The 27,531-nt window shown below is 57.8% G+C and overlaps 1 protein-coding gene across 23 annotated transcripts in view; it reads right to left on the bottom strand.

Moving 5' to 3' along the window:
• The window catches only part of IQCE (IQ motif containing E), a 41,326-nt gene that overhangs the window by 8,021 nt on the left and 5,774 nt on the right, over positions 1–27,531 (bottom strand). For 8 of the 23 annotated variants that reach the window (XR_011564150.1, XR_011564151.1, XM_070780295.1 and 5 more), the window contains exons 2-22: positions 25,894–25,941; positions 24,976–25,021; positions 20,990–21,118; positions 20,328–20,462; positions 19,146–19,216; positions 16,890–17,003; positions 16,741–16,791; positions 14,202–14,272; positions 12,900–12,972; positions 12,610–12,659; positions 10,672–10,835; positions 9,101–9,156; positions 7,792–7,970; positions 6,062–6,166; positions 4,877–4,967; positions 3,887–4,060; positions 2,621–2,644; positions 2,340–2,436; positions 1,462–1,572; positions 718–839; positions 28–128 (exon numbers count right to left, since the gene is read on the bottom strand). Coding sequence is in view for 13 of the 23 variants with exons in the window: in XM_070780295.1 (XP_070636396.1) it covers positions 28–128; positions 718–839; positions 1,462–1,572; positions 2,340–2,436; positions 2,621–2,644; positions 3,887–4,060; positions 4,877–4,967; positions 6,062–6,166; positions 7,792–7,970; positions 9,101–9,156; positions 10,672–10,835; positions 12,610–12,659; positions 12,900–12,972; positions 14,202–14,272; positions 16,741–16,791; positions 16,890–17,003; positions 19,146–19,216; positions 20,328–20,462; positions 20,990–21,118; positions 24,976–25,021; positions 25,894–25,941 (2,012 nt within the window). In the remaining 10 variants the exon portion in view is untranslated. Of the gene's footprint in view, positions 1–27; positions 129–717; positions 840–1,461; positions 1,573–1,692; positions 1,778–2,339; positions 2,437–2,620; positions 2,645–3,886; positions 4,061–4,876; positions 4,968–6,061; positions 6,167–7,791; positions 7,971–9,100; positions 9,157–10,671; positions 10,836–12,609; positions 12,660–12,899; positions 12,973–14,201; positions 14,273–16,740; positions 16,792–16,889; positions 17,004–19,145; positions 19,217–20,327; positions 20,463–20,989; positions 21,119–24,975; positions 25,022–25,893; positions 25,942–27,531 lie in introns of those variants that run through there. The other 15 variants (XR_002183684.2, XM_019987629.2, XM_019987630.2 and 12 more) reach the window with 9 other exon arrangements.

The following is a 27,531-nucleotide window of genomic DNA, read 5'->3' as shown; positions in this document are numbered from 1 at the left end:
TGTGAAACCCAAATGAAATGCACTTACCGGGACCGGCCACAGGGCAGGGTGGAGAGCAGGGGGCCCTGGGGGGTGGCTGGGCCGGCCTGTCGGGAACCGCAGCAGTACTGGCCCCGGGACCGGGGTCGCTGGGGAGAGAGACACCTGCCGGCTCAGACCTCACGCAGGCCAGCCCCAGGCCGGCAGCTGGGGCCCCAGAGCCGTGGCCAGCACGGCCAGCCGGCACCCGACAGGCCCAGGTCCTGAGATGGGGGCTGTGAGGGGCCTCAGACGTGCCCCCCACCTCCCGGCCTGGGCCCCGACCCGAGCTCCGCCCCTGGCCCGCAGTCAACGCCACTTGGCCGAGTCGAGGGCTATGGGGCTCTGTCCAGAGGGAAGGGAGCTGTGGACAAGAGTGAGGGTGGATGAGGGGAGCTCTGACGACACCCCCGTCTTCCTGAACACGGCTCAGGCCACGATCTCCTCCAGGAAGGAACAGGGTCTCAGGACAGGCCGCAGCCAGTCTGCAAACCAGTGGCTCCCAGAGCCGCATGGACTCTAACGCTTCCAGCGAGAGGAAACGGTTCCACGAAGGGCTCCTCTGAGGACGGGAGCCTGGGGCCCCCAGCAGCGAGAGGCGGGTGGAACACGCTCCGGTCCCTCACCCTGTGCCTCCCTGGATGGCAGCCTGCTCCCGCCCAGTGGTGTCTGGACACAGGGGCCTGCAGGTGGACCGACCTGTGCCTGGCCCGTGCCAGGTGTGCCCGGAAGGCAGACTGGATGATGGTGACGGCCTCCTCTTGCCACGGGTCTCCCTCGGCCTGGGCAGCAGGGCTCGGGATGCGGGGCTCGGGCGAGTCCTGGGGCGCAGGGAGCGGGGGAGGGAACCGTCTGAGACTCCTGCCCCCTCCCGCACGGTAAGGCCCGTCACCCTCGACCCTCAGCGCAATCTGATTCAGGTGGTTCCTCTCGTTACTCAGGTTAATTCTTAAGACTCTAGAGATCCTTAAAATTTATGTCTTGTGGTTCACAGGGTTGGGGGTGCTCCTATCCCACTTTAGGCCTGTCTTGACCCTGCAGTGGAGAGGGTACTCCATGTCCCAGCGCCTCCACGCCACTCAGCTCCTGAGCTTAACCCTGCCAGGTGCCCAGGGGCAGGGGCCAGGGGCACACCCAGGGCAGGGCAGGATGCCAGGGCCTGGAGACGCCTGCACTTGCCCTGCTTTGATTTTTGGATGTGGACCAATCTTAAAGTCTTTATTGAATCCCTTACAATATTGCTCCTGTTTTCCGTGTTTTGGCCACAGGCATGGGGGATCTTATCCCCCCGACCAGGGACTAAACCCACACCCCCGGCTTTGGAAGGTGGTGTCTTAACCACAGGACCGCCAGGGAGGTCCCAGCGCTTGTCGGTGGATGGAGTGTGAGAAGAGATGGGGAGAGAGAGACAGGGCTCGGGTCCGAGGGCAGCCCCGATGGTACCTGGGTGGGAGGGCTCGGCACCCTGGGGGGTTCTGAGACACAAGCTGCCCTGGACAACAGCCTCGCCCGAGCTAGATGCCCCCGGAAAGCCGCCTGCAGCACGGTAGCTGCCTGGCAAGAGAGACAGACAGAGGTCAGTTTCCCTGGAAGAGGCGAGGCTCCCGCAGCAGGGGTCCTGTCAGCAGAGAAGGCGCCCCGCTTCCTCCTGCCCTTGAGGCTCCTGCTCCTCACTCGCCCCGGACCTCTCCCAGCCAGAAACATGCCCGGCCTCCACAGAGAACCGGCCCAGACGCTGGACCCCACGGTAAAGCAAATCCTGGAATACAAACGAATCGTCGGGTAGAGGCTCTCCCGTCTCACCACTAGTGTGAGTCCATTACCAGGTGCGTTTGCTACCGAGGTAGTTACTCCATTTCCCACACTTCATTCTGTGTGTGTCTTTGTGGTCGAGCAGGGTAGAGTGTGACCTCACACTATCGCAGAGGAATGATTTATCCTTTAACCTTGCTCTTGAGCGCTTTTCTCTAGAAACTTGCGTGGACGCTTTGTAAGCTCTGGGATCAATGGGCCGGGTTTCAGGAGCGGTGCTGTCATTTCCATGATCCCGCTTCTAGCCCCGGTCAGCAACAGCAGAGCCCGAGGACGGGCCTGCAGCCCTTGTGAGGCTCGGGAGAGCGGCAGCCTAGGTGCCCGCGTCCCGGGCGCACCCTGGCTCTCCCCTTCCCAGCGGGCTCCGCTCGTGACAACTCTGCCCGGGTGCCCTTCCTCTCCTCCCGGTCCGGCGAGGCCTCTCCTCCTCAAGGCCCCGTGTAGGGACGCCCTGGCCGGGCAGGCGGGACCGGTGGCCCCACGGCGCCGGGGGCGTGCCCTGAACCCACCTTCCAGCCTGGACTGGCCTGCCTTACGGTCCGTGCTCCGAGGGCCCTCAGCTCGCGGACGCAGAACTGAGGTCCGCACGAGTGTGCTGAGGGGATGCTGTGAGTGAGACGGAAGTGTGAAATCATCCACGCACCAACTGCACGCTAGCAGCACTCAAGTGTTTCGACTCAGTGTTGGGGTCTAGCCTGATTTCGTGAAGACAGGGACCCCCTCCCCCACAGGCAGTGGAACCAAAGTGAAAACATGTGTTTTGGAAATTGGTGAAATAAAACTTGCTTACTTCATCCAGAAGAGCCCTTTCTTTCTGAAAGAGAGAGAAAAGTGGCGAGTTAACACGAGGGTGAGCTTTTTGCAGTGCTGTGTCTGTTTCTCGAGCCCACCCTCCCCCCACCCACACCACGGTGCCGGCCTCCCTGACTCCCTGGGAGCAGCAGGTGGAGCTGGGGGAGCCGGACACGCCTGCAGCAGCGAGGGCGAAGCGGGTGGCCACGGTCAGGACGGCAAATCACTGCGGAAAACTCGGCCTGGTGGGGGTGTCTGCCGTGAAGTGACTCGTGGGGACGCGCTGTGACGGGGCTGTCTGAGGCTCCGGACGAGGGAGGCCCCCAGCTGGAGCTGTCCGAGCACAGGGTGCCCTCTGTGGAGGACACGCTCACCCTAACCCTAACCCGTGCAGGCTCTGGGTCCCTGGCTCCTGAGCCTGAACACGCATCAGAATCTCGGGGGCAAGCGTCTTGAGTGTGGCCACAGTCCTGTGGTTTGCAGCATGTCCTTATTCAGAGAAGATACACACGGAGGCCTCATAATGTCTAAAACTTACTTGCAAACAATTCCAGAAAAAAACAGCACGTGTGGAAAATAATCATGACTAAATGTTAACTCTTGTTGAATCGAGGTGGTGGGCAAGAATCAGAACCTCACTGAATGCACTGAATCCTTTCAACTTGCTGTGTTTTGCACACTTCTGTAATAAGTCCAGAAGAAATTACAATAACAAACCTCCACTGCCTACTTTCTGGAGCTAAGATTTTACAACGTTCAGGTAAGCAGAGAACTCTGGTTGTGCTCGTCCAGCTGGGGGAATGAGGACTGAGCTGCGTTTCATAAACCGGAGGGCTCCCGTAGGGCCCTCCACCATCAGAGAGCCCCTGCCCTCTCTGCAGGCCACGCGGGGGTCCCCCCCAGGGCTCGGGTCCGCGCTGCCCCAGCTCACAGGCACCAGTGCGGGCCCACAGCCCCCTGGCCCGGCCCGCCTCCTCCCCCCAACCCCCAACAGCCTCTCCCTGCCCCTAACAAAACGCGGTCCCAGGAGCCCTGCGGAGGGGCAGGAACACACTTGGGGGAGAGGATGTGCCTGGAGCCAGCGTTCCAGGGAGCCGGGGACCCGGCCCGTCACTGCGTGAGCCCACCAGGAGGGTGACAGAGCCTCCAGACCTGCTGCTGCACCCCCAACTCCCACACGCCTCCAAGCGCGCCTCCCTCCCGCCCCTCCACGCTCACACCCTGCCTCCCGCCAGCGGGTGGAGCAGGGCCGCGGGGCGCTCACCTGCCGCTGGTACCCCTTCCACCTGCGCTGCAGGACCCTGGCGGCCTCGTCTCTCCTCCCCTCTGAGCAGGTGGAGGGGGGCCAGGAGGAGCCCCCCTGGTTCCAGTCCGGCTCAGCATCCGGCTGGGAGGGGCTGGCAGTGGGGCTGGGAGGCTGGCTGGGTTCTTCATGGGTCTGCAGGGAATTCAAGGTGAGAAGGATGAGCTCCAGGGGGTCGGGGGGGCAGAGAAGATGGCCTTCGGGCAGGCGGTGGCAGGATATGAGAACACCGGAGACGCTTATCAGACCAGACTCTCTAATTTAGAGGAAACTGTGTCCACAGTGCTCAGAGGCCCACGGGTGTACACGGTAAAGCCCGGCTCTCGTGAGCCCTGTGACTGGGGAACACTCTCCCGTGAGGCGGCAGGCCCCGTGGTGCCACCCAGGTGACCGCGATGCCCTGTCTGGGCTCGTGCACCTGGGCATCCGTGCGCGAGTGTCCGCCTCGCGGGGGTCCTGTCACGGTCTTCCCTCCAGTGCAGTACGGGATTACGTAGGTGGGACTTCTGAGATAAAAGGCAAGAGATCCCTAGCTTGGTTTTTAAGGGGGAAAGAATCAAGAATTGCTATCACGACCATAAAAATCGCACTTATTTCTACTATTTTAGGGTCCACATTTATTATCTACAGGGAAACTTCTCTGTAAACAGAAAAACATTTGGACTTTCTCACGGGAAGACCGCAGGCTCTGTGCAGACACGTGCTTCTCAGTGGAGAAGTCCGTGGGGCGAGCTGATACAAGTGGTATGATGAACTGACCGTCGTCGGTTAGTCCAGAAGCCCAGGACTCAATGGCACCACTCACAGAAACCGACAGTGATGGTAAAACGAGACTGTCACCAAGGGCTTCCGGAGAAACCACGGGTGTGGGAACCAGTGGGACCTCGGAGCGTCAGCTTAGGGCTCCCCCACCTCCCCGCACCGGCAGGAGGTGAAAACAGATAGCCCTACCTGGGGAGCCGCCGCCACGGGCTCATCTTCCTCGTCCTTCTTACTTCCTTCCAGCTCCTGAAACTTCCTGGTCAGCGTCTGAACTTCCTCTCTAAGGTGAGAAGGGGGAGGACACCTCACCTGCCATGACGCTGTGTCAGCGTCTGGAAGTGACAGCAGGGGGCTGCCTACCGAGCCCTGTAGGCCCGGGGGACCCCACGGCCGCTCACGGGAGGAACTGAGGTGACCAATGACTAGGTAATAAACAGCGGGAATGGGAGATACAACGCATGTCCTGGCCACAGATCTCAAAGGTAAAGTAAAAACAGTTCTTCACCACATACCCGCCCATTCTGATTTACTTTAATTCTAGGCTTCTGACAACGTCTAGTCACGTTTATTCTGAAAATAGTATTTTTCTGTTCCTTTCAGTAATGTATATCTTACTAATTATTCTGAGCACCAAATATTTCTGCTTGGATTTCTAATCTACTTTTGGGGCCTTTGTTATTGAGATAAATTCACAGAACCCCAAGCCCACGTTTTTGAAGTGTGCAGTTAAGTGGGTTCTCACTCACAGTGCTGTGCAGGCGTCATCACTGCCCAATTCCAGGGCGCTTCCGTGCCCTAGAAAGGAGCCCTTTAACCTGACACTCACTCCCTCCCCCACCCCACAGCAACCACCATCCACTGTCTTCTCGAGGAATCTGCCTGCTCCGGGTATTTCCGAATCAGACGGTCTGAGAGCGTCTCCGCCTGCCTCTGTCACGGCATCACGTTTCTGAGGCTGGCCCATGTTGCAGCAGGGGTTGGGCCTCACTCCTCTCTAAGGATGTACTTCAGCTTTTTAAATCTGATGGACATTTGCCTTGTTTCTACGTTTTGTCTCCTGGGTCTTATCCTGACCAGGGTGTGGAATCCGGGCGTGTTCTGAGGCTGCCCAGGAAGACATGCTGGAGGAGGGGGGCCGTGAAGCCCAAGAGCCAACACCGGCCTGACCGTGAGGGGCCTCTCCCCGGAGGCCGGGTGTTCACCCTGAAGGCAGCAGCAAAGCCATGAAAGACGTCAGGAGAGCCACCGTGTGATCAGGCTGGAGCTTTACGAGAGCCGCTCTGGGCCCAGGGCGGGGGTGGGCCTCGGTGGGGGGCAGGCAGGGAAGTGGGGACAGGCTGGCACCACGTGGCTTCCTGATCCTCGCCCGCTCACCTCAACGCCTTCTCTCTCTCTCTTCTCTCCCTCTCTCCCTCCTTCATGCTTTCCAGCTCCTTCTCCAGCTCGGCCTTCGTCTGCAGCAGCTGCTTCACCTCCAAACTGAACAAGAACCAGAGACGTTTCAGCGTCACTGAAACAGGCTCACAGTGCCGGGGTCATCGGAGCAGGGGGAGCTCTCAGAAAAACCAGCAGGTCCGGCCTCCTCGCTTCTGCGCAGACGAGGGCGCCGACAGGCCCTTCTGGGTGACACTGGGAGCCCGGGGCCGCCTCGTCCGCTCAGCCGTTTACCGAGCACCTGCCTGTGCCAGTGGCGGCCAGGAGCAGGGTGGCCGCGTGAGGCGCAGGCCCCGCTGTCGCGGGCGTCACCAGCCCAGGCACAGGCATTAGCCAGGGTCACACTGTTCGGTGATCGACCTGCACTCAGATAAGAGCTCCTGGGGCTGGCAGTGGGGGGTGCAGCCTGAGCCGGGGACGGGGGTCCCCCGGCATCTCCCCCCAAGCTCTCCCGTGCCCCACAGGTGACACGTGGCCAAGAACGTGGCTTTAAAATGTTCCACTGCTCACTGAGGTGGTGACCTCACATGAATGAGATGCATCCATGAGTCACGTCGTAAAGGCTCAATGAGTAGAAACTGTTATCACGTCACGCGGTGGCTTAGATCATCAGAGATGCTCTTCAGTGTGCCAAAGAAAGTGGAAGTGAAAGTCGCTCAGTCGTGTCGGACTCTTTGCGACCCCGTGGATTACAAGGTCCATAGAATTCTCCAGGCCAGAGTACTGGAGTGGGTAGCTGTTCCCTTCTCCAGGGGATCTTCCCAACCCAGGGATCGAACCCAGATCTCCCGCATTGCAGGCAGATTCTTTACCAGCTGAGCCACAAGCAAAATGACTCCTAATGTTTATAAACCCAGCACATGGATGCACTGTTAGACTTCCACTGGAGGTGAAATGACTTGCCTTCTGCTGTGAACCACAGACCTAAACGTGCACAGAATCGGGGAGGGGGGTCTCAGAAGACAAGGCCGGGTTCAGGAGACGTGGGCAGGGCCCGGCTGGGCGGGGCCCGAGGGTCTCTACCTCTAAGAGGTCCTGTGTGACGCTGAGGCTGCTGGCCCCCAGGCCACGCTCTGAGCAGCAAGGCCTGAGAAACAGCATTTCCGAACTGCAGCTGGAGAAGCCACAGGTGAACAGGAGACAGGCGTGTCTTCTGTGGGCTACAGAGCCAGAGGCGAGAGAGCAGAGAGGAAATAAACCAGACCTCAAGGCTCTGCTGTCCACATGCTCATAGTCGCCCTGACGACTCTGTGCTCTTCACCACCAGGGCCTTTTCTGATGCACAGATTAGAGATCGTGAGCAGAGCACGGAATCTTTAAACCCCTGTGTGTGAGCTCTAATGGAGGGCCGACATTTTACACAGACCAATGAAAGTAAGTTCTTCTCTAAGAAAGAATTTGGAAAGCCCTCTGGAATTTCGTGTAAGATTTCCATGGCACTCCCCACGCATTTGATAACGAAATAGGCCAGTGAGTGCCTCCTTGTATCACCGAAGCTGCCCTCGCCTCACGGGTAAACCCTCAGAAGATTAATAACCATGTACAGAGGCTTGTGTGACAGCCGCTGTGCCCTGTGCCTCCCCAGACCCACGGGCAGCTCCGCTGCAGCGACGGCACGCATCAGCGGGCGTGCCCTCCCCGCCCCCCTCGCCCTGGAGCGGGCCACCTACTCTCTCTCCTGCAGCTGGGTGTGCAGGGCGCTGCGCTCGCCCTTCAGGCTCTTCACCGCTCCGTGCAGACGCTCGTTCTCCTGCAGGTGCAACGTGGGGCTGGACGCCGAGGGGGTCAGGGAGGTCGACCTCGCCGCCTCTGAAGCCTGGGGCTTGGGGCTTTCCATCGAACTGAGTTTCTGGAGGCGACACAGGCATCTGTTAGATGTTATTTCTGATTTTACTTTCCTAGAAAAGGGACAGCAATCAGAGGGAACCTCCACCCAGCGAGGGGGGTGGGGAAACCTCTGTGTGTGACCCAAGAAGCCTGGGACCCTGCCCGGGGAGAGGGTAGCTCCGCAGAGTCCTGGGGGCGATGGCAGGGAGTGGGCCCCAACCCCGTCACTCTCCCCCTCCAGGGTAGGGAGGCCCAGCCGGCTTGGGGCGGGCGCTGCAGCAGCTGGAGAAGGTGAGCCCAGTCTGCCCCTCTCTGTGCTCGCTGGCCTGCTGGCCCCAGGATGTCTGCAATGTTCTGTCCCAGGCTGTCAACCGGACAGACAGGCCCGCTCCAAGCCTGAAGGTTCCCAGCACCCTCTCCCACCGATGTCAGCATCACCCCACGTGGAAAAACGCTGCCCACTGGCTCCTGGACTGCCTTCAGGCGCCTTGCGCTCCTGACGGGTTTCGTTCTTAAATTACCCGCAGTTTACAGAAACTCTGTCTCCTGCCTTCGTAAACAGGTTCGATTGTTATTTTTACTGTTCCCCTCTAGGCTGACTCTGCTCCAACAACTGAGAGCTCTGACTCTGTGTTTTACCAATACTGGAACAGTGTAGACACGTCTGACCAACCTCAACAGAATCAGATTCGCAAATTCACGTGGGGGACGCGAGGACCTGTTAACTTCCTGGTTGGTAAAGTGCAGATGCGCAGTTTTCTGTGAACTCAGATACTACACAAGCGGTGAGAAAACCCGCCTGGTAAGTGACTGGCGGCACAGAGCCCCCGGGTGCCCGTCAGGCTGGCTCTCTGAAAGGCTCGGGGTCCTACGCATCCCCGACGGTTACCTCCAAAGCTGGAAGTGCTGTGGCGTGCTGTGTGACCACGCCTTGCCGTCTGTGACACAAGAGCAGACTTGACACGGCCAGGCGTCCTACCTAGACCCTAAGAGTCTCCTCTGGCCAACTCATCCCATGCGTAGCTGTCCCTGGGCACAGACGGCCCCCCTTATGTCCCGGGAGCAAGGCTCCTTCTGCCCACTTCCTGGGACCTGCCCCTCTTGCATCGGCAGGGTTGGGGAGGGAAGGGCACGTAGGGGCCCACCACTCACCTTTTCCAGCTCTGCGATCCGCCGAACCAGCCGGGGCTTGCTCCAGTCTGTGTAGCCTGCTGGGACAACAGGGTGTGAGGGACACACCTCCACAGCCATCGGACGGATCCCTTCGGCCGGGACCTCCTGTCTGGGGCACGGCCAGACGGCTCCCCTCCAGGGACGGCCCCCAGCCCAGGACCCTGTGGTGCCGGCACGGCTCTGCGGTGACCACTGCTCCTTTCAGCTCCTCGTGCGACCTCTCCTGACTGCCCCGCCTGCCAGGACAGCCCTGCTCCGGCTCACCAGCGAGCCCTGCGGCTGATCCCAAGCCCACCCCGGCCCTCGTCCTCCCAGACCCAGCGGGACTCCTCCAGCGCCCACTCCACCCGGATCTGTGGGTGCTTGGTGTCCACTACCCGCCCAGAGGCTCCACGGTCACCCCCCACCCCTGCTCACGGGCTGGGCATCTGTCCCCTGACCTGGTAAGTCCCAGGTCCAAGTCTCCCTCCGGGGCCCCGCCCTGACGTCACCCGTGTGCCTGACCCCCGTTGGGTCCTCGAGCACAGCCGCAGCCTCCCCTGTGGCCCCCCTCTGCCCGCACCGGCTGTAGCCAGACCTCACGCTGCCTCCCGCCACCGCGGAGCCCCGGGCCAGGCCACCAGCAGCCCCAGAGGACCCTGCAGGGTGCTGTCCTCGCGGCCCCCTTTCCTGCGTGGCCTCCATGCAGCACAGGAGCGGGGCTCCTCTCCTCTCCGCACAAACCCGCTGCCCTCTGAGTGGCCTTCAAGGCCCCGTCCTCCACCGGCCCCCGCTTCCAGGGGCTGGGCCCGCTGGCTGCCTCACAGTGCCAGGCCCACTTGGGGCTCTGTGCCCGCTGCCCAGAGTGCCCCTCCTGGCTGTGGGCATGGCTGACCCCCTATCTGCCCCTTCCCAGTGCTATTTCAGCAGGTCAGCCTCTCCCACCTGCACGCACCCCCACAGCTCTGCCCGGGGCCCAGGACCGTGCTTGACCCATGGCAGGCTGGTGACACGGGGCAGCCTCCCCCCACTGCACGGGCCTCCACGGCTCTGCCTGGGGCCCAGGACCGTGCTCGGCCCACAGCAGGCTGGTGACACGGGGCAGCCTCCCCCACCCGGCACGGGGGGCCCAGGACCGTGCTCAGCCCAGGGCAGGCTGGTGACACGGAGCAGCCTCCCCCTACTGCACGGGCCTCCACGGCTCTGCCCGGGGCCCAGGACCATGCCCTGCCCACGGCAGGCTGGTGACACAGGGCAGCCTCCCCCCGCTGCACAGGCCTCCACGGCTCTGCCCGGGGCCCAGGACCGTGCTTGGCCCACGGCGGGCTGGTGACGTGGGGCAGACTCCCCTACCCGGCACGGGGGGCCCAGGACTGTGCTCAGCCCAGGGCAGGCTGGTGACACGGGGCAGCCTCCCCCTCCCGCACAGGCCTCCACGGCTCTACCCGGGGTCCAGGACCATGCTCGGCCCACGGCAGGCTGGTTGCGCGGGGCAGCGCTGCCCAGCGGGGTGGCCGAGGAAGAACAGGTCCCCTCGCATGTCCTCCGCCCCCGGGGGCCTGGGCAGGTACCCTTGATCTTGGAGGCGGTGGGGGAGTTGCTGAGCATGCGGTCCAGGTCCTCCTTCAGGCTCTGGTTCTCCTCCGTGAGCTCCTGGACGCTCCGGGACAAGCTCAGCAGGGCACTGCTCATTTTCTTCTGCCTTTTAAGGCCTATTTTCTTCTCCACTGGAGGCCTAGGAGCAACAAGACCCAGCGGGTAAGGTTCAGGTCCTGAGCTGGCCTAACACACATCCCAGGGGAGGGGCAGGCACACGGCGGCCTGGGCGCTCAGGGTGTGCTGAGCATGAAGGTGTGCGGTTCACGGGGAAGGCTGACTGCGATTCCCAGACCAGCGGACTGTCACCCTGGACAGGGGTTCACTCTTCTCATGGGCACGCCTGCCTACACGGGACTGCGTCCAGTCGTCAGCGACAGACGGAGCAGCATCACCAGAAGAGCCGTGGAGGGGTCCCGCCCCTCCTGCTCCATCAGTCCTGTCCTCGGACGGCTGTTCTGATCGCGCCTCCTTCTCTGCAAAGTCTAAAGTGCGGTCAACGCTGGTTGGTTACAGACTCCTCATCTGCCAAGTTGTCTGCTCGCTAAATCTTCTCTGTGAGCGCCGGATCGACGCCTGCGGTGCCTTGTGGTATCCCCGTGGCCACCCAGGGCAGAGGGGAGGAGGCTCTGAGTCTCGGGGAGCCCGCTCCCGGCGGCGGGACAGGCACTGCCCGCGTCTGCTCTCATATCTGCTCTCAGCAGGGTGGACCACGTGGTCTTTCCCGTTTCTGGGCTGACTTCACCACTTTCCCCAGCCCCCTGCAGCGGAGTTCGTCATCGGGAGGAGCTGAGACGTGGCTCCGGGGGGACTGCGTGTGTTGGGGCTTTGCTCAGGCTCAAGCCAAGGTGGGTGGAGGGCTCAGGGCTCATGAGCTAACAATGGGCACCAAGTGAGGCGCCTTTAGACAGAAACACGGGGAGGCGGGCTGTGCGCTGGCCGGGTGATGGGAAAGCTGACCAGAGGGTGTCAGGATGGAGCCCGTGCTTCCCCGGGGGTGGCGGGCCATCACTCGCCCGTTCACACGGAGGGCCCGTTCACACGGAGGGCCCGTTACAGAACACAACGCTGCCCACCATGGATGCCACCTGCAAGTCCTCTGGCCCCTCTCCCGCCCCCACTTTAAGCTACTGGGGGAAGGAAAAAGGGAAGAGCGTGCTGGCAACTGTGAAGGCTTAACTGTTGTTGCTGTTGTTTAGTCGCTCAGTCGCTTCTGACTCTGCGACCCCGTGGACTGTAGCCCACCAGGCTTCTCTGTCCATGGGGTTCTCCAGGCAAGAACACTGGAGTGGGTGGCCATTCCCTTCTCCAGGGGTCCTCCCGACCCAGGGATCGAACTCACATCTCCTGCATTGGCAGGCGGGTTCTTTACCGCTGAGCCGCCTGGGAAGCCCAGATGATGAGTAACTGTCAGTAATTCACGGCGGAGGCCGGTGACATGACTGAATTTGTGACAAGGGACCCCTCCTTCCCTGACCTGCTGAGAGCCTGACATCATCTGGGGACAGGACAGGGGAAGATGTACGTGCTGAGGAAACGCCCCGTCTCTCCCAGTAAAGGTATTTGGCAAGACGATCCTGTACTCGGTCCTAAATGTCTTCCTAAAAGGAAGATCTGCTTTGAGAAAGAGTGTTTCCTGCTTCTAAGCTGGAAGCTGTGAGGTAGGAGCACCAGCGGGAGCCCAGAGCACCAACCACGCTGCCAGGGGTCAGAGACGGCAGCTGGGAGGGGGCATCCGTGACCCCCCAGGGAGGGCACACGAGAGCCTGAAGCTCGAGCGGCAGCTAGAAGCCCCAGACCCAGGGCGGGGTCCACGCTCCACGGAAGGAGCGCCCCTACTCTGCCAGCCGCTGAACACACAGACAGCATGCAGAGCAGGGCTCCCAGACAGACAGACAGACAGAGGGTCGTACCTCTTTCCTGTCATCTCGGAGCTTGCGAGAAGACCATGGAGACGGTGAATCTGCAAACACCAAGTTAAAAGGCGGCTAACACAAAGCGAGCACCAAGGAGACTGTCCTCTGAAAAACTGAGTCTCTGTCGGCCCAGTGGCAGGAAGTTAGCACTAAGTTGCTGATTTGTGTTCCAGTCAAGATAAACTAGAAGGGGAGGGTCCCACACAGCAGCAGGGCCACCACCCAGCTCGGCAACTGACCGTGCTCCGACCCGAGCCCACCGCCTGCCCCGGGCAGGGGACACGCACCTCCTCGTAGTACGTCTCCATGGCGATCCGCATCTCCTCCAAGTTCGTGGTCTTCACATCGGTCTGCAGTTTGCTAAGAACCCAAGGTCGAAGTTAATGTGGCAGTGCCAGGCGAGTGAAAGGGGAAGTCGCTCAGTCGAGTCCGACTCTGCGACCCCACGGACTACACAGTCCATGGAATTCTCCAGGCCAGAATACTGGAGTGGGCCTATCTTCCCAGCCCAGGTCTCCCGCCTTGTAGACTCTACCAGCTGAGCCACCAGGGAAGCCCAAGAATACTGGAGTGGGTAGCCGATCCCTTCTCCAGTGGGTCTTCCCGACCCAGGGATCGGACCGGGGTCTCCTGCACTGCAGGCGGATTCTTTACCAACTGAGCTTCCAGGGAAGCCTGAGGGGCCTTCAGCTGGCGGGTGGCTTGCACAAAACCCACCAGAGAATTCTCACACCTACGGGGCCCTTCCCGGTAGGACCAGGCACCTTCCAGGGTGAGGTAAAAGGCCTCCTTCTGGGGGATATTCTTTGCTAATAAGACGGTGTCTAAAAACCGGAGTAATTGTGAAGAAAGACCTCGGGGTTAGAAAGGACAAGCCGTCTTTGGGGAAGGTAGGGGAATGATTATTTTTTAAAGGAAAGAGAACCATTTTTTTTTTCTCCTTGTACTGTCCATATAATTCTCCTCATTCTCAACACTTAACAGACTCCAGAGAAAAGGCTCTACAGAGAAATGAAGGTAAAGTTACTAATACAGTTTAGGATTCTGAGACAGAATGATAATGAGACAGCTGATAACTCCGGCCAGAAACAAAGGAAGACGGGGTCTATTGTATAAAGAGGACACACGGGGCAGCGGAGAGCGCAAACTCGGATTTCCTTAAATAAACTCCAACACACCAGGAAAGGCTCCCCTCTGGGATAAAAGAGCAGGCAAGAAATCTGTATAGCTGCTCTAAAAACAGCACAGGACCGTGCGGGACGGTGAGAGGCAGCCTGGGGAGGTGTCCAGGCAGCAAGAGCCTGCGCGTCTAGTCCATGAAGTCAACACTGGAGACAAGACATGATCACAGGAGGTGAAGGAGAGAAGGCGTGTCTTCAAAGAAACGGGAGCAAGGAGAGAGAGGGGAGAACATGGCTCCTTGGTGGTGTCTGGAGGAGGCCACTGCTCAAGCTTTGGTGACAAGTGAGGCTGGGACGTGGGCAGGGGAGGGGTGGGACAGCGGGTGCCGACGCTGGGCTGGGAGCAGGACGGGTGCGCGCGCCCAGCTGGCACCCAGGCAGGGCCCCCCGGCGCCCCGGGCCCCGTACTTGATAATGTTGTCCTTCTCCTTGCACTGCTGCTCCAGCTTGAGGACCCTCTGCTTCAGCCCGTTGATCACCTGCCGGGGGACCACACCCATCAAGCTGACCGGGGGAACACACCCCAGCCTCAACGGCCACGGCCTCCCCTGCCGCACGGAGACGCAGCCGGACCTGTGCCCTACCTGGGGCGGGTCCGCTGCCCACTCCCTAGGAGTGTCCCCCCCATTCGATGGCTGGGGTCTCTTCTAGACTTGGAGCAGGGGGCAGTGGGGCTGGGAACAGGGTGCTCCCCTCCTCAGAGGGCGCCACCCTCGGGAGGAGGGACGGGACATGCACCACCTCAGTCACCAGGCACGGACACCCCAAGCCCAGCGGCCCAGGGCAGCCCCATCCCCAGCACCCTCCCCCGGGCAGCCGGACTGGGGTCCTGGGGAGGCCCCTCTGCCTCAGTGCTTCCTGCTCTCTGCTCACACAGCGCTTTGGGAGATGATACCCTGCATTCCCGACAGGACTTCCCTTTCTTTTTGAAGAGTCAAACACTTTTCAACTGGATTTTAAGGTGATTTTTAGTTATACTAGCAACACCTGGGCACATTTACCCTTTGTGCTTACCCCTGTCAACTAACTGATGTTACCAGCATAGCATGTGTTCACTCTCCAGACCTCATTATGCACACGCGCACGCGTATGCACACCTGCTGAGTGGTGGTGTTTTGCTGTTGTTTACATAAATGGCAACCCCACGCATACCATCCTGCACACTGTTCTCACTTCACAAACCGCCGTGGAGCCCTAACCCGAGTCGTTCCTACAGATCTGCATTATTCCTCCCAGGTGTGAACGCACAGCATGGTTACCTGTCCTGCTACTGACGGACACTGAGCTCGTGACCCTCACAGAGAGTTCAAGCTCTCACAGAAACCCCAGCCAGCCCTCCTCGTGCACACGGGCAGGTGTTTCTGGAAGGCAGATGATTCAAGCAGAAATGTTCAGTCACAGCCACTTTGATGGGTGATTTGGTAAAGGGCAGCAGAGCGAAACTGGCACGTATCTATGATCTAGGATTTCCACTTTTAATAAACTTTAATTAAAAAAAGAAAGAAAAAACCCCGGAATTATCTGGCGGTCCAGTGGTTAGGACTCTGTGCTCCCAATGCAGGGGCCATGGGTTCAACCCCTGGTCGGGGAACTAACATCCCACAAGCCTCAAGGTGCAGTAAAAAAAAAAATGCTGAGGATCGAAAGAGCGGTATGCTAATTTGAATGGCTCCTCCTCCACCTGCCCTCCCAAACTGGGCAGCTAGAAATATCCTTGTGCAAACAGCCTTTTGTGCTGGATTTGTTTTTCTCAAGACATAATCCTAAAGAGCATCATTAGGACTTTCCTGGCGGTCTGGTGGTTAAGCCTCTGTGGTCCCAACGCAGGGGCCATGGGTTCGATCCCTGGTCGGGGAACTAAGATCCCACATGTTGCCTGGCGCGGCCAGAAAATAGAAAAAAAAGAAATGAGCATCACGGGATAAGTGGTGAGCGCAGTGTTACAAACGGCGGCTCGCACAGCCACACGGCCCAGCCTTCAGAGCCTACGGTCACTCACCGTGCACCCAATTTGGGACACACCTCTTAACCTCAGTTTCCCGATTTTAAACATGGGGGCTGAAGTCCCGACTGCAAAATGGTCACCGAGACTCTGTACCCCTGCAAACCGCATGGCGTTTGCTGAGCCGCCGTCAGGCAACACGGGGTTTCCTCCTGCCTGTGTGCGCTTCCTCTGAGCTGCCCAGGCACAGAGCCGGGCGAGTCGTCCGTTCATGGCACGCTGCTTCCCTTCTTTATACACGGGGGTAGATTCTTCGCATCTTCTGGATAAAATCTGTTTTACTGATCAGTCATCTCCCCCCACCCATTATACGGATCCATTTTCAATTGTAGTCGTATGGGTTTTCACTATAAATTCTAAGTTTATGTTATCAAATCCATTAATCGCATCATTAATGTGATTTTGTGTTCAAGACCCTCAGAAGTGAATCGCATCTCAGGTTTCTAAACGTTCTTCCTTGACTCAGGTGACATTTGCTGTGACTCATTTCCCTCCGACTGCGGCAGCTTATTCCACAGCAGCAATCACGCAAGGGCTCCATTCTCCGTAATTCGGTTTTGCTCATGTGCTAAGTGCTGTCACACGGCGCACAAGAAGGGTCTGCACGCGCCTTAAGGCCCTGACGCTACTCCTGCTTTGACTCCTTCTTGAGTCGGCGGCGTCGTGTGCTGCGCCCGAGGTGTCCGCGCCGTCACGGCCTTCTCCTGCCGCGCCTTTTCGCCCCTGCAGTCAGCCTGCTCAGCCCGCCTCCTGCTCCCACTAAGAGCCCCCGCGGTGTCGTCGTGTAAGCCCCACCGCTCGGTGGAGGAGGGTTTCAGGAAGGCCTTCCGCTTGCCTGTTACTCCTCTGCTCTGAGTGCTTCAGAGAGAAGCTCTGTCTCTAAAGGCCATTTGAAGATCAGATCTCAGCGGACAGATGAGCTGAGCTGCCGGAGATTATACTCACCCAGCCAGCATCAGGCCTTTTCTCTGCCAGAGTCCGAACAAAATCCGGGCCCTGTGGTAAGCAGATCGAGAGATGAAGACGAGGTGCGCTGGGCCTCCCCCGCCGGGGGCCGCCTGCATCCGGCACCGCGTCCCGGGCCCCGCACTTACTCGGGACGCGTCCAGAAGCTGCTCGATCTGCCGGTCCTTTCTGCTGTTTTCCTCTTCAAGGCGCCGAAGCTTCGTTCTCATCAGATCCACATCACTCTTTTGCATGTTTAGTGACTGAAGGAAAGAAGGGCCACACACACACACACCGCGCACACACAGCATCGGGTGAGACACGGAGACGGAGGGGGGCGTTCAAAGCGCCTGGTTCCCGAGCGGGCGCTGCGTGCGCAGAGGGCGAGGCAGGTCTGGATGTTACCGTGGAGGTTGGGGCTGGGGGGCAGACACCCCGTCAGGTGCAGGGCGACCCAGGCAACCAGGAACCCTGCCCCCTAAAATGCGAGCAGCGCCCCCGCCGCAGACGAGCGCTGCTCACAAACGGCACGGCCAGTGGCAGTCCTGGGGGCCGTGGGAGCGTTCCTCACGTCACAAACGGTCACGGGCTAACGTCTGCTCAAGACTCATCCTCAACTAAGGCTCAGCGGGTCAGAGCGCCGGTCCCCACACGTTTATCTGTGGGTGAATTTCCCACCCATCTGCGGTGAATTTAGAAGGAAGACTGTCGATTTTTCATAAAACTAAGTTTATTCACTGTTTACAACTATCCTGTATTTTGAAATGATGTCCTTCCTATTACACCAGACACGTGTGGTCCTTTGAGGAAATGCTCACGGGAGGGGACTTCTAACAGCCTCACTTAAGGAAACTTTCTCCTGGTCCGGGGAACCCCACGGCTGGGAAAGTGTCAGGTTAAGTCAGCGCGTGTGAGCCTCGTCCAGAAATGCCCACGGGGTCAGCCAGCACTGGAGCTGACCGGCTTCCAGCACAGCCTGGACCCGAATTAGCCAATCATCTTGGAGACGTCCTGTCAAGGGACTCACAGTGCTCAGCAGAGTCTGAGCATCAGAACAGACCTGGCCTGGCCACTGGAGAGACAGTCGGGCGTCCACCCACTGCGGGCAGTCGGGAAAGCCGGCCAGCGGCTGCAGCCGGCGGGAGAGATGCTTGGCCCTCAGGGCCCGTTTCGTGAATTAATCAGTTAACGCCCATTCACTGGGAAAGACAAGAAATCCGATAACGGGAATTCTGCTTCCAGGAATACCTACCCTGCTCAGCATAGCTAAGAACCCTGCACTAAAGCCCTCTCATGGATTACTGCGTTGAACCCTCACAAAACCCCGTGAAGCTGCACTTACGACCCTCCCCATTTTCAACAGCACACTGAGACGTCACTTGCCAGAGAAAAACCACCCTGTGCCCCTGCCCCCGGGGCAGCAGAGTGCTGAAGATAAACCCTCCCCTCGGAAGGGAGGAGGAGGCCCGTGTACTTGGAATAAGGCAGTGATCCCACTCAGAGACCCGCTTCCGGCCCCAAGAAGGCTCCCCCTGAGTGTCGCCACCCAGAGGACGCAGGGCTCTTAGTCACCTCCCCGGGTGAGGACCCTGCAGCTCCCACAGGAGGGCTGTCGTGTACGGGGACCCTCGCCCAAGGTGGCTTCCGGGCTCTCGTGTGCTCTGGGCACGCCGGCCGCCAGCACCCTGCTTGACCTCGTGCCAGACGGGTCCCAGCTCTACTGGCGGGGGGCGGAGCACAGCCTGTGAACAGACCCGTGTCACGGACGGGCAGGGCCCCCCGAGTCTCCAGGCGGCACCAAGAGCCGGGCGCGGCGTAGGGGGGCGAGACGGGGACAAGGGTGAGGCCGCTCACCTTGGGGCGGTTTGCGCTCTGGGGGCGGCAGCACGGGTTATGCAAATGGAGCCGCGGCCCCAGGAGGTAGGCGACCTTGCACATCCTGGGTCTGCTAGAGGTAAACCCTGGATACACTACGAGCCTCAAGGCCATCACCTCTCTCACGGGAGCATCGAGACAGAGCCACTGAGAGCTGTGAAATGCCATGAGTGCCGAAGAATAATGCAAACGGGAAGTTACTGATCACAGTAACAGCCAAAGAAAGACTCATCCTAACGCCAGGGCTCGGGGCGCAAAGGGAAATAACCTTGTCCCCCTGGGGCTGTCCCCCCAGGGAGACCCAGAGCTTGCTGGCTGACCGCAGTCCAGGCTCCCTCGCCGCTGGCGGGTGGCCCCCCAGGAGCCAGCGTCTCCCAGCTGCTCAGGCGCCCGGCCAGGGCTTAAACTCGGTGTCACCCTGCAACCCCTGCTCTTCCCACGGGACACACCCCGGCACAGGTGTGGCCCCCCATCCACGTGACCAGGGCCCTCCCCGCTTAACAGTCGCAGAGGACGGGCGGGAACTCTACCTTCTTCAGCTCAATGATCTCGTCATACATGTCCTCCTTCTCTCTGTAGACGGGGTTCCCCGGAACGTAACCTGCGGGGAGACACACAGCCCTCTGAAAAGAAGAAGGAACGCTGGACTATACCTTAAGGGAAACCTGGAGGTTAATAAAATTATCTTTAAAAAAAACAATAAAAAAAGAACAAATGCATTTCGACATTTTTAACCTGATTATGGTCTTTCCCCAGAAGTAAGACAACCCAAACAGGTATTGATTTGGAAAGAAGAAGCAAAAGAAAACTAAAAGATGTGAACACAGGACTTAATTACACTCAGAGGATTAAAGGGGAGCTGTTGTTGTTAAGTCACTAAGTCGTGTCCAACTCTTTTGCAATCCCGAGGACTGTAGCCTGCCAGGATCCTCTGTCCATGGGATTCTCCAAGTAAGAATACTGGAGTGGGTAGTCATTCCCTTCTCCAAGGGATCTTCCTGATTGAACCTGGGTCTCCCGCACTGGCAGGCAGATTCTCTACCACTGAGCCACCAGGGAAGCCCATGTGTTCATCTACAAAAGGATTAAAGGAGGGAGTCACAAAGAAAAGCCGTGTCTTTAGACTTGAAGCCACAAACAAACAGTCAAAAACAAACGCAATGGCATCATCATGCAGGTGCCAGCAGCCGGCCCTGCGCCCACCGTCGGCACAGTGCCCGGGGCACTCTGCTTCAGCGCGGTCCCTAATGGGGACAGGACTCTAAAGCACGTAAGCCTGAAACAGCAATGCCGGCCAGCAGCGCCGCAAGGGGCCCAGCCCGGCCACCGGGACAAGGCTTCTCGGGGCTTCCCACGGCGCCGACGGAAGGGCAGTGGACGCTGGGGAGGAGGCGTGTGGACTCGGGCCGGACAGGAAGACAGCAGCACGACACCAGCCGGCCCTGCTTTGTGAGATTTGGGCTGTCTATCATCCTCGCAGCTTTCATTTCTAAGATCGTTTGCACAACCCGTTTCACTACGACTCCAGGGAGGCAGACACCACTGAAGCCAGGGATGACGTCTCCCTCCACAGCAGGAAAGCCACCCTCCAGGAGGCAGCAGGGACCTTCAGGACACTCGGCGGCTGCCTGCGGGGGGCCCGCCCCTCACTCTGCAGAGCACCCCCAAGTCCCCCGCCCGGCCTCGTGGCCGTGTCACCGCGGCGAGCTCACCGTGGCTGGCAGAACGCCTGAGGTTTGACCTCTTCATTCTCAAGGCTTCGGTCACAAAGTCGGGGGCGCTGCTGGGGGAGTGGGTCCAGGCACAGTCCAAGGTGAGGTCTGAAGTCAGGGCTGGGGTCAGACTGCCTGGTTTGAACGTGCACGGTTTTAACGCGACAGGTACGAGCAGACACAACGGACGGCGCTGCCTCTCGTAACCGGGCTCAGGGGGTTGAAGGAAGCTCACGGGACCCGTGGTGTATGAGCAACGTTCAGCCACCGGCCCCAAGATCAGCAAAGCCCTCCCTGTGGTGCCTGCCCACTTCCAGGCTGCGCGTGTGCTTAGCACACCCCCTTCCAAGTTGCCGGCATGACCTCAACCGGCTCACATGACTCCCAAAGCTGTCGGGAGGAGGGTCTGTGACCCACCACAGCCAGCCCCACTCAGACAGGCCGAGACCCACAAGAGCAAACGTCAGAGGTCGCACACACTCGGAGTGTGCGCCTCAAGGCGCCATGTCCTTGACAAGGTCAGAAATGGAGTCTTTCAGACAAGGCGCATTCAAAGCTCTGTGTCGTCAGCACCTGGGACCGGGCGCTGCTCGTGAGCAGGACGGGTCTATTTCTTTCCTTCTTTTTAAGGAGGGCTCTATTTCCGAGGGGCGCGTGGGTACCTTGCTTGGAGCTTCCCAGACACAGCTTCTGGGGCGTTAAGGACATCCGGCCCCCGAGAGGCATGCTCGCCGCGGTCCTCAGAGATCTCCAGGAGGCCACCTTCCTCGGTTTAGAGTGATAAGGTGACTCTAGAAAGGCAACACATGGTTTTAGAGGTGCAGAACACTGTGCCCCCCAACATCTGTGCTTCAGAAAGACAAAGACGGTACAGGGAAACACTCACAACCGCCCCAGATGAGCACATTCTGGCAAAAATAAAAAAGTACGGAAAAATACGGTTATGTTTATATACTCACATTTGCTTTTTAAGTTTTATTATAAAGAAGTAACTGGAATTGATTTTAAAATATGAGCCTGAAGTTGTACCAATATTACAGTAGTTAATTTCCCATTTTCTCCCCCAGGGCATTTTTTTATTTTGTCACCAAAACAAAGGAAGGGTTTTAAAATTATATTTTAATCTGGAATTTTGCTGCTTCACATAAAATATAGAAATTGTGCAAATTTATGCAAAACCAAGTTGTTCATAAAACACGCTTATATTTCTTAAATACCAAAGCAATTTATATCTGTAGAAGGTCCTGAGATTCTAAATCTAATGCATTTAGTTATTAAAATTTCTAAGATTTTTCCATGGCTTATGGAATTTATGGAAAATTCCCCTTTATCATTTAGGATGTGGGAGTAAAGACACATTGGGCCCTGAGGCGTTTCCACTCACCCAGGACCACTGTGCTCACTCCCAGGGTATTTGGAAGGTCTTCCAAACTTTAAACATGCATTTAAGTGCATATTTATGAAGGTATATTAGTGATCAGGAAAAAAACCCCACAAACGACATTTCCCTCCTAAATGTACAGGGTTTATCAATAAATAGTGAGAATTCCACAAGATGCACGCCCATGGATAAAGCTGCAAAGCAGAGGGACTCAGCGGTGGTTCCTGCTGGTGGCTGACGCTGCGGAACGATGAACACGGAGGGGCCAGAAGCCTCGCCACCTCGGAGCACGGCGAGGACCGGAAGCCTCAGCACACGGGGACTACAAACCCTGGAGACCCAGAGTGGGCAGTTGTTCAGTCGCTAAGTCGTGTCCGACTCTTTGAGACCCCATGGACTGTAGCCCGCCAGGCTTCCCTGTCTTCCACTCTCTCCTGGAGTTTGCTCAAGTTCACGGGCACTGAGTCAGTGATGCCATCTAACCATCTCATCTTCCGCCGCCCCCTTCTCCTCCTGCCCTCAACCTTTCCCAGCATGTGGTCTTTGCCCATGAGTCGGCTCTTTGTGTCAGATGGCCAGTACTGGGCAGTAGAGACACATTTATGAAGTGAACGGGACAGCCTGGGTTCCTGCTGTTGTGGCTCGGAAATCAGACAGGGGTACACCTATTAAGGGAATGTTAGGAGTTAGAACTGGGCATGGAATAACAGACTGGTTCCAAATAGGAAAAGGAGTCCGTCAAGGCTGCATATTGTCACCCTGCTTATTTAACTTATATACAGAGTACATCATGAGAAACGCTGGGCTGGAGGAAGCACAAGCTGGAATCAAGATTGCCGGGAGAAATATCAATAACCTCAGACATGCAGATGACACCACCCTTATGGCAGAAAGTGAAGAGGAACAAAAAAGCCTCTTGATGAAAGTGAAAGAGGAGAGTGAAAAAGTTGCCCTGAAGTTCAACATTCAGAAAACTAAGATCATGGCATCCGGTCCCATCACTTCATGGTAAATAGATGGGGAAACAGTGGAAACAGTGTCAGACTTTATTTTTCTGGGCTCCAAAATCACTGAAGATGTTGATTGCAGCCATGAAATTAAAAGACACTTGCTCCTTGGAAGGAAAGTTATGACCAATTTAGACAGCATATTAAAAAGCAGAGACATTACTTTGTCAACAAAGGTCCGTCTAGTCAAGGCTATGCTTTTTCCAGTAGTTATGTATGGATGTGAGAGTTGGATTATAAAGAAAGCTGAGCGCTGAAGAATTGATGCTTTTCAACTGTGGTTTTGGAGAAGACTCTAGAGTCCCTTGGACTGCAAGGAGATCCAGCCAGTCCATCCTAAAGGAGATCAGTTGTGGGTGTTCACTGGAAGGACTGATGTTGAAGCTGAAACTCCAATACTTTGGCCACCTGAGGCGAAGAGCTGCCTCATTGGAAAAGACCCTGATGCTGGGAGGGATTGGGGGCAGGAGGAGAAGGGGAAGACAGAGGATGAGATAGTTGGATGGTATCACCGACTCAATGGACATGGGTTTGGGTGGACTCTGGAAGTTGGTGATGGACAGGGAGGCCTGATGTGCTGCAGTTCACGGGGTCGCAAAGAGTCGGACACGACTGAGCGACTGAACTGAACTGAACTGAGGAGCTTGGGATGGGGGGGAGTGTGGGGGAGGGGACACAGTGCATCCTGCAGTGAGCAGGGGGCCTGGGATCAGCCCTGGTGCCTGGACAGGCGTCCGGTGTGGCTGGGGGAGGGCCCGGGGGCTGGGGGAAAGCACCTATTTGGCGGTTTTGATGCTTTGGGGGCTCTGGCCACCCTAAATTATGCAAAACACACCTCTGACATTTACAGAAGTCAAGATAAAAAGCAATTTGATTATTAGTATTTTCAACACTTGAAATGCTTGACTTCCAGTAAGTAAGAATAATGGAAGATGATCTCACATTTACCTTAGTGATGCCTTCTGGACAAAAGGATTTAAACAAAATAGTCTGAAAGAGAAGTTTTAAAACACCAAAGCCCACACTTTCACTTTGCATCAATTCCCGATTTGCTCCACAGGAGGAGAGCCAGAATATTCAAAGTCCACACTGCTAGATGTTTTTAAATTAACTTCTGCTGGAGTGGAGCCGCTTCACCGTGCCGCGTCGTCTCTGCCGTGCAGCAAAGCGCAGCCGCTGCACTAGCGCCAGGTCACTCGGCCGCGCCCGGCTCCCTGCGACTCGGGGCTGCAGCCCGCCAGGCTCCTCTGTCCGTGGGATTCTCCAGGCGAGAACACTGCAGTGGGTTTCCACGCTCTCCTCCAGGGGGTCTTCCCGACCCAGGGGTAGAACCCGCCGTCTCTTGCGTCTCCTGCGTTGGCAGGCGGGTTCTTTCCCACTAGCGCCACCCGGGAAGCCCACATGCACGTGTATCTACTCTTTTTTGGATTTCCTTCCCAAATAGGCCACCACAGAGCGCTGAGCGGAGCTGCCTGTGCTGTGCGGTCGGTTCTTGCTGGTGCGTACACGTCGGGCCCACCTGCCGGCTCATCCCACCCCCGTTACCCTCCGTGGTCTCCATGTCTGTTCTCGACGTCCGTGTCTGCCTCTGCGTTGCAGTTAAGTTCGCTAGGTGGTTCCTTTCTAACGCTTATACTTATTTGTACTACAAAACGTGCTTTCTTTTCTTTGCAGGAATTTATCTTTCTATGTATGTTTTTCTTGGGCTCATATGAAAGTTCATCTGTATTCTCTGACTGTGTCATACATAAGACAGTGTGTTTGACTGTATATATGTATATAAGAAATGTAAATACACACACGTGAGTATGTAATAAAGCCAGGCAAAGCCACAGGCTTTTCGGCAGCAAAAGAAAGCTGACATAGGATCTGATTGGTCACAAAGAGCTTGGGAAGCATAAAATTCAGTATATTGCCCAGATGAACTCTTTGTGTCTCAAGAACAAATCCTGTGTTTCCCTCACTCTGGCAGCTCAAGAAGGAGAACACAAGAGGCCATTGCTGTGCTCTGGGGCTGGGGGCTCACTGGTGCAGGGAGGGCTCAGGACCTCTGCCCCACGGGGCCTCCGCCCACAGGGACGCCTGCAGAGGGCGAAGACCCGGGAGTGAGCCCCAGCACGAGACGGAGCCAAGGGGCAGAAGGACGTGCATCAGTGGTCCTGCGTATTCAGAGAAGACAGACGCAGCTGAGCCTCCTACCAGGACACCCGGGCAGGAGGCCTTCTGAGAACCTCTTCCGAGCCAAGCTGGTCATACTTACTCAGGGATGTGGGTGGAGGTTTGTGGAAACTTTTCTTTTTTGCTTTCTGAAAGAAAGAAGAGATGGTTGAGCCTTCTCAGGCAGCCAGTATGGCCCCAGCCACGCAGCACAGGAGTGCTCAGAATGGGGGGAGGCGGGTGGGTGGTGGATTAAGCGGCCAACACCGAGAGACCAAGCAGAGTGCGAGCGGAGGGCAGGGAGGCGTCCCTGACACAGGAGTGGGCAGCCCAGGGGAGGCGCCCCCGACACAGAGTGTGGCCAGCAGGCCCCAGAGATGGAGGTGGGGGGACGCCCACAGGTGAGACGTGAGATGGGGGCGCGGGGCAGCACTGGCCCATCTGGAGGACACCCCCGACAGCCTGGGCCACACGCGGAGCTGGGCACCACCCAGGCTCGCCCCCGGGGCCCCTTCCACGCCTCCACCCTCCGCTTCACTCCAAACGGGAAATCTCGCTCAGGACACTGAGATCCCGGGAGACTGGTTCAGATCCATGGATCCCTCTCACTCCCGGGAGCATCTCGGCCGTGTCCTGAGTGTTGAGGAGGAAACTCTCTGCAGAGGCCCTGCTCCTCAGACCGCGGACCCTGGAGTCCTCAGAGCTGCGGGGGCGGGAACGCGCTGGGCTCTTTCTCACACCTCCCTGCTCTGCTCTCTCCCCTCCACACAGGGCTCAGGGGCTGGGGGCAGGGGTGGGGGCGTGCAGGCCAAAGCCAGACTGCTGGCAAGGAGCTTGTGGTCAGCCTCAAATGCGCTCTGCTCACACTGACTTCTGTCGAAGTCCTAAAGTTATCGTCTCAGCTGCACAGATCTGGCCGAGGGCATCAGGAACCTGTGATCTGGCCCTGAATGCAGCGTCTGTGGGGAGACCCGCGGGAGTCGGCAGGTAAACGGAACACCAGCCCTCCGACTGCACTCACCGTGTCAGAGTCAGAGTCAAAGGTGATCGCAGACAGACTGTCATCCCCCTGGAGGAAGAGACGCAACAGTGAAACCGTCGGGCACCACTCGGTGCCACGGCCACACTCACAAGGTGGAAACGGCTGGGCCGAGCTGCGGGGGAGAGCCCCGCATCCAGCAGGAGGGGACAGAACACTCGGAGTTGGTGGCGGCCGGTTCGGTCCACCGCATCCGAAGGGACGGTGCAGACACGAAACCAAACTCTGCTGGTGGGGCGGCTCCAGCCCTGTCAGTCCAGCAAGAGTGTCTCCACAGAATCGACAGACGACTTGAAGTACAGTTGCTTTAAAAGATCCTTTTCCAGTATAGGTTATTGCAAGACACTGAATAGAGATCCCCGCGCCATATGGGAAGCCTCCATTTTTTCTCTGTCTTATAGTAGGGTCTGCTAATCTTGCACTCCCAGTTTATCCCTCCCCCAGTGAACGTTTCTTGATAAAAGCATTCCATCGTTGCATCAGAGCACAAGGAACTCACGACTGCACCCCGGTGAGAGTGATCAGGGCCACCCCGCACCACCAGCGCACGCCTTATCTTCGTGTACAGAGGTTCCTGCCTCTGGTTCCAGCAATCTGGCGCACGGAGCACAATAAAATCTGTACTATCCTCAATGCTAGCATGTCCAGGAGAAAAGGGAACTTGCTCAAGTGGGTGATGTGTCTGTGTTAATGTACTTAGGCTTACATCCTAAAAAGAGAAAGCAGAACGACTTTTCAAATCCTTTCCCTAGACTATTATCGTTAAGAGACTATATTGTTGTTTAGTCTCTCAGTCGTGTCCAACTCCTTGCAACCCCAAGGACTGTAGCCCGCCAGGCTCCCCTGTCCATGAGATTCTCCAGGCAAGGATACTGGAGTGGGTTGCCATTTCCTTCTCCAGGGGAGCTTCCCGACCCAGGGATCGAACCCGTGTCTCCTGCACTGGCAGGTGGATTCTGAGGTACAAACGGCAAACGACAAGTATACTGCAGAGCACAGGGAATTCTACTCGGGGTATTGTGGTGACCTAATGGGAAGGAAATCCAAAGAAGAGGGGACGTGTGAACAGGTGTGGCTGACTCACTTTACTGCAAGAAGAAAGTAACACAACGAGGTACAGGAACCATACTTCAATACAAAAATTTTTTAAAGTAGCAAATGACAGTTACAGAGGAAAGTCTTCATTTAACAAACTGCACGAGAATGACGTGGAAAGCTCAGGCGGGGGGATCAGGGCGGCGAGGTGAAGGCCGTCTCAGCCCCAGCGTCACAGCACAGGCCCGCCAGCCAGCAAGGGGAGCTGTGGACAGTCCCACGGGAAAGCGGCAACACCTTCTCGTGTCAACACTTGTCACAACTCTGTTCTGAATAAAACCGTGATGACTTTTCAAGGACCTGAAATTTCAACAAAGGAAGGAGGTGGCCTGGGGGGTGAACAAAACCAGGTGGGCTCACGCACTCCATCGCGTCCCCCCAGTCAGCCCCCGAGTCTGCTCCTCCCCGTCCCGCCGAAGGAACTAAACAAGGGGAACACTGTCAGCACCTGAGCTCACCGAGCAGCCCTAGACCCATCCCTTCAGCAGAGGCCACGCACAGTATCCGAGAAACAAAAAGGGTCAA

Source organism: Bos indicus, chromosome 25 (genome assembly GCF_029378745.1).
Source record: "Bos indicus isolate NIAB-ARS_2022 breed Sahiwal x Tharparkar chromosome 25, NIAB-ARS_B.indTharparkar_mat_pri_1.0, whole genome shotgun sequence".
Classification (NCBI taxonomy): Eukaryota; Metazoa; Chordata; class Mammalia; order Artiodactyla; family Bovidae; genus Bos; species Bos indicus.
This window is presented reverse-complemented; position numbering and strand designations above follow the sequence as displayed.